The sequence below is a fragment of the Mandrillus leucophaeus genome, unplaced genomic scaffold, assembly GCF_000951045.1.
Source record: "Mandrillus leucophaeus isolate KB7577 unplaced genomic scaffold, Mleu.le_1.0 Scaffold39, whole genome shotgun sequence".
In the NCBI taxonomy this organism is placed as follows: domain Eukaryota; kingdom Metazoa; phylum Chordata; class Mammalia; order Primates; family Cercopithecidae; genus Mandrillus; species Mandrillus leucophaeus.
In genome coordinates, this window is record NW_012104142.1 from 1432509 (window position 1) to 1438300 (window position 5792).

A 5792-nucleotide genomic window follows, 5' to 3' on the forward strand; every position below is an offset into this window, starting at 1 on the left:
CAAGGGCCCACACATGAAGGGCCCTGTGCACATGGCACAGTCCTGACTCACAGAGTTCGCCTCAGCTCCTGGGGGTTGCCCTGGCCTCATTAACCCTTGAACTCCCCAACTGCCACTCACCCTACGCATTTTTTAAGCACCTGCTGCCAGGTCAAGACCACCGCCTTCCGGGACCTGCAAGCCCCACCCAGCTCTGACTGGCACATGACCAGTTATGAGGGCCAGTCTGGCAGAACAGTATCCCGTGAGCTCAAATCCTGCTGAGAAAACAGCACAGAAAGGGTGTATTTCTGGGCTAGGCACAGTGGCTCACACCTGTAAGCCCAGCACTTGGGGAAGCTGAGGCAGGAGGACTGCTTGAAACCAGAAGGCTGAAACCAGTGTGAGCAACAAAGCAATACCCCATTTCTACAAAAATAAAAAAATTAGCCAGACGTGGTGGTACATGACTGTAGTCCCAGCTATTCAGAAGGCTGAGGCAGGAGGTCTCCTGGAGCCCAGGAGTTTGAGACTGCAGTGAGCTATGACTGCAACACTGCACTCCAGCCTGGGAGACAGCAAGACTACAGCTCTAAAAAAAAAAAAAGGAAAGGGTGTGTTTCTTCGCCTGGTACTTGCCTATTCCCAATTCAACTCCTGAAAAAAGAAATAATTTGATATATAAATAGAGGTTTTTCAATAGATCATGTTTATTCCCAAGCCCCAACCAGATATGTTCCACTTCTCAAGGTCCCTGAGACACAGGCTGTGGGCTGGAAAATGAAGGCACAGTGTCAGAGTGCCCCTGTTGGCATATAAAGACCCAGGAGTACTGACCTTCAGGGATCTGCCTGTACTGCCCACGGGCCTGGCACAACAGGAGGCACTCCTGTTTCTGTCCTTTCTGTCTCTGTTCTTGAGAGCAAGGTTTCTGCTGAGATATGCTAAGGAATCAGAGTCCTCTGTCAGCCCTGACCTGACTGACAGGCAGACAGGAGCCAAGGCCCCAGTGAAGCTCCAGGACGACGGTGGCCCTCAGGGGAACAGACGCAAAACCAGGCACAGGCCTGCCTTCCAGCTGGCATCTACCTGTCAGGCCCAGAACCTCTGTGCAGTTGAAGTGGGCTCCCCAGAAGGAAAAACAATACAGCTGAGTCTAGTGCTAGGGGACAGAGAACTGGGGTTTCAAGAAAGCACCCCAAAACGGGCTCTTCCCATGGGGCTGAAGATAAGTTGGCCCCAGAGCCCAAAGCCCAGACTGCAGGCAGTGGGTGAAGATGAGAAGCAGCCCAGGCCCCCTCAGGAGCTGGGCCCTGAATCCTGAGGCCACCATCACCTCAACATCACTTCCTACAGCAGAAAAAGGTCACTCTTCTTTCCAGAGGAGGTAACACAGCCTCAGAGCTTGCTCCGCGGGGCCTCTGCCAGGGGCCGCTGCAGCCGCCACACCACCCGGACCGGCTCAGCAGCGCGGTCCAGCTCCCGGAGGCCACCCAGGTCTTGGGTCTGGCTGTACTGCTGCAGGGCCGGCTGGAGCACCGTGATGGGAATGCTGAAGTTCAGGTGGGGATAGGTGGCCCCCGTGTTATTGTCCCGGGTGTTGCTGGTGATTATGCCTGTTGAGGAGTCAGAGAGCAAAAGGGGATGTGAGCCAGGAGGCAGAAAGGCTGGAGAAGGGAGGAGGACCATCTCCACCCTGGAGCCCCCAGGGCTGGGTAGGACTGGAAACCACCCCCCATGGTGACAGATGCTGAGCTTCTAGACATGAATACCTGCTGCCCACACCCGTTCCTGGCTTTACATTCTCCTTCACACTCTCAATATCTAACACACTAGATAGTTCACTTATTTCACTTATCTTTCTCTCCACCTAGTGTCAGCTCCATGAGGGCAGGACTTTGATGTTTTGTTCATGCAGTCTCCCCAGTACCTGGAACAGTGCCTTATGCCAAGTGGGCTCTCAACAAAGGCTTGTTGGATGGATGGATGGATGGATGGATGAATGAATGAATGAATGAATGAATGAATGAATGAGACCCACAGACATGTTTTGTTTGGCCTGTTCGGTGCATGGATGTGTGTGTAGTTTTTTAAAGATAATTTCAGACATAAAGAAGCTTTGCCTAAATACTGCAGAATTCTATATACCCTTTGACCAGCTTATGTTCAGATCTAATGTCACCAAAAAGTATTTACCAAAACCAAAACATATACCTTGGTACAATCCTGTTATTAAGTGAACTATAGAACTCATTGGCATGAGTTGCACTAGTTTTTCCACTAATGTCCTTTTTCAGTTCCAGCATCCAATCTAGGACTCCATATTGCATTTAGTTGTCACATCTCTCAAATCTCTTCCAATCTGGGTCAGTTCCTCAGTCTTTCCTTATCTTTCATGGCCTTGACATTTTTAAGAGTGCAGGTTATTTTATTTATTCACAGGTTTTTTTGTTCTTGTTTTTGTTGTTTTAGAGGCAAGGTCTCACTCTGTCGCCCATGCTAGCTTTGGGAGGCCGAGACAGGCGGATCACGAGGTCAGGAGATGGAGACCAGCCTGGCTAACGTGGTGAAACCCTGTCTCTACTAAAAATACAAAAAACTAGCCGGGCGAGGTGGCCGGCGCCTGTAGTCCCAGCTACTTGGGAGGCTGAGGCAGGAGAACGGCATAAACCCGGGAGGCGGAGCTTGCAGTGAGCTGAGATCCAGCCACCGCACTCCAGCCTGGGCGACAGAGCAAGACTCTGTCTCAAAAAAAAAAAAAAAAAAAAAATTGATCGATGTAACGGCCACACGTATTTTTTTAAAAAAGCTTTGCATGTCTTGTGAAAATATTAGAATACCAGCCAACGTTAGGCCCATCCTCCTTCACGGCCACAGTGTGCTTCAGTTTAGACCCCTCCCCTCCTCTCCCTGTTGTCTTCTCTCATTCATTTGCTTTACGTTGGCTTTTGAGTCTGTGATGCTTTGACTAATCCAACTCCTGAATTTCGCAGATCAAACCAGATTAGATGAGTGGCAGAGAAGGGACCAGGGCCCAGATCTGTTTCTTCCCAGCTCAGCATCCCTCCCTCTCCACCATCAGGAGAAGAGCCTGCAAACCTTGGCTAGCTCACTCATAATGCCCACCATTTTCCCAGAGAGAGGGTGCATTGGGGCTGGCTACAAGCACTCATGGGGTGGGACTGAGGTTCTAGCAAGAGGAAGGGCAGGAGGGGGACAAAGAGCTGGTTACCAAGGAGGTTTCCTGAGTGGTTGGAGAAGAGGGGTCCCCCACTGGAGCCGCTGTGCACAGCACATGTGGTCTGCAGCATCACGGGCATGCCATCCACCTGCACCACAGCCGAAAGGATGCCTGAGGTCACCGAGGGCCCACAAGCCTGGCCAAAGACGCCAAAGCCCACCACACTCACAGCCTCGCCTGCCAGGGAGGGAAGGAGGGTGAAGCTGGGGACACCTGTGTTACAGCAGGACTCACACTCCCTAACCCCCATCCCTACCCTCTCCAAACGCCCCAAACCTCTCCAGCCTTCAAGTTTCTGCTCAGATACTCCAGTCTCCAGAGAGCCTTCCCCAGGTCCCCTGGCTGGAAGAGGCTGGGAACCCCATTGAGCTCCTAGCACTGTATCTGCATGACCACTTCTGAGCAACAGGCTGTTCCCCAGTCCTCGTTCCCTGGACAGGCAGGGCAGTGACTTTTAGGAGTTCCTAACACCTAGCTACACGCTGAATAAATGTTTATAGAATTCACATCCATCTCCTCCTGGGACTCCTAAGAAGTCTCTTGGTGAAAAGAAAAGGTGACGATGGCTATAAGGCAGCTATGACCTTCCTTTTCCAAGTGCAAGGCATGGAAATAGTGCTTTACAGGCAACATCACACCCAGCCCTCACAACACCCAGAAGCAGGATACATTAGCCCCATTCCAAAGACGTGGAAAATGAGGCAGAGGAGAGTTAACAAGCCTGTCCAAGGACATGGGACTAGTAAGTGGCAGAGGAAAGATGCTCATCCAGAGCCCCTGCACCCTTCATCACCATATCACTGCCTCCATGGAGTGCGACATCGGTACTTATGTGGCAGCATCACAAAGCCTTTTACCCAAATCATGCCCCTGGAGCCTTGAAAGTGCCACGTGCCTCTCTGACCAGCCTGAAGTAACTGTTAAGGAACCCCAAAGCCCCATATCCTCACGCTACACTGCTGCAGGCACTCGGGGAAAGGGCGTGTTTTATCCTTCACAGGGTATTCCACATTCCCTACCAGCATAAGAAGGGAGGCCTCCAAGGACCTTGACCAATGCCACCCTGACTTCATGAGAATGCCCAACACTGATTCTCTTTCCTGAGGCCCACCCTAGCCCAGAGGGGCCCTCCTTCAGGCTGCACCCTTGGTCCTTTACCTTCGTAGAAGTGCTCAGCGGGCACAGGGATGGGGACATCATCCAGGTCCTCCTCCAGGCTCACCACTGCTATGTCATAGGGACATGACTCCTGAGTGGCAAATACCACACGGCCCCAGATGGCCACACTCCTAGGAGCAAGCGAAACAAACAACAGGCTAGCTTTCTAACTCCTCAGTTCTTGGGAGAAATCAAGGAGCTGAGAGTGACGGTAAAAGTCATGGACTTGGAGTCAGAAGATCTGGGTATCAGCCCTGAAATCGATCAGCCAGGCAACTCTGGGCAAGTCATGTAACCATTCTGTGGTATCTCCAAAGGTGGTTGACAACCTGTGCTACTTCTATAAAGCTTCCTGTACCTGAATAATCAACACTGACACTTAGTGAGTATTGTGGGCCAGGTTTGGTGTTAATGCTTTGTGGACATCATTTAGTCCTCACGACCCTATAAACTAGGCACCGGGATTATCTCCATTTTAGGTGGTATAACAGAGGCCCAGAGACCCTCAGTAACAGTCCCAACACCAAACAGAAAGTGGGAGGAGCCAAGGCAAACACAACACTTTCCTTCACTGCCTCATTGATACCCCCAACAATCCCACCAGTTGATGGGGCAGATAAGACATGGTTTTACTCCTCTGGGTCCCTATTTACACTACGTGGAAGGCTCCATTCCATGACATTTTGCATTAACTCCCAGGGAGGCAGCTTAGATAAATTAAGTGACTTGCCTAGGATCAGAGAGGGGTGTCCTACTACACACTCTGTAGGGGTAGCTTCCAACAGACCTAGCAGTCTCCTTAGGAGCAAGGGGCATGTGGGGGGAGTGGGAGGAATCTGGTAGGTTCCCATACACCATAGGGAAACCTTCATCATCAGTCTTCCCAATAAAGTCATGGCTGTCCAATAAGCCACCAGTGGGGACACCTGTGGCAAAACTTGGCTGTGTTACCCACACCTGGCTAAGCTTGGGGACTCAGGAAAGAGATTTGGAAAAGCCTGGGCTACAAGGCTGGGTTGAAACACGTACAGCTGCCTGGGCCATCCCCCTACATTCTGATTAGGTAGAAACCCACGTTCTGTCATTTTCATTCAGAAGGGAAGCTCTGGCTAAGCTCTAAAAGATGGCTAAACTTAATAAACCCATCTCATTACCCCAGAAGGGCACCATCCTGGGCCTCTGGGACCTTATCAGTTTCAGAGGAGAAGCAGCAGAGTTAGGGAATATCTGTTCAAAGGGCCAGAGAACAGTGGGGTATGGTGTGCAGGGTTTTCAGACAGCGAAGCTGCCCAGAAGAAACTCAGACTTTGAGGGGAGCTCAAAGATGCCCAGTTCCGGATTCAGGGTGTCCCACAGTACCCAAATCCAGAGCTGCTTGGAGCTTGACACCTTGCTCCTGATTCTCCCCGCGGGG

At 51.3% G+C, this 5792-nt stretch overlaps 1 protein-coding gene across 1 annotated transcript in view; it reads right to left on the reverse strand.

The window, feature by feature from the left end:
* Positions 1-659: 659 nt before the first annotated feature.
* The window catches only part of TYSND1 (trypsin domain containing 1), a 10370-nt gene continuing 5237 nt past the window's right edge, over positions 660-5792 (reverse strand). Inside the window, exons 3-5 of the mRNA XM_011991177.1 lie at positions 4379-4509; positions 3212-3397; positions 660-1595 (exon numbers count right to left, since the gene is read on the reverse strand). Of these exons, the coding sequence (XP_011846567.1) occupies positions 1378-1595; positions 3212-3397; positions 4379-4509 (535 nt within the window). The 3' untranslated portion in view covers positions 660-1377. The remainder of the gene's footprint in view (positions 1596-3211; positions 3398-4378; positions 4510-5792) is intronic.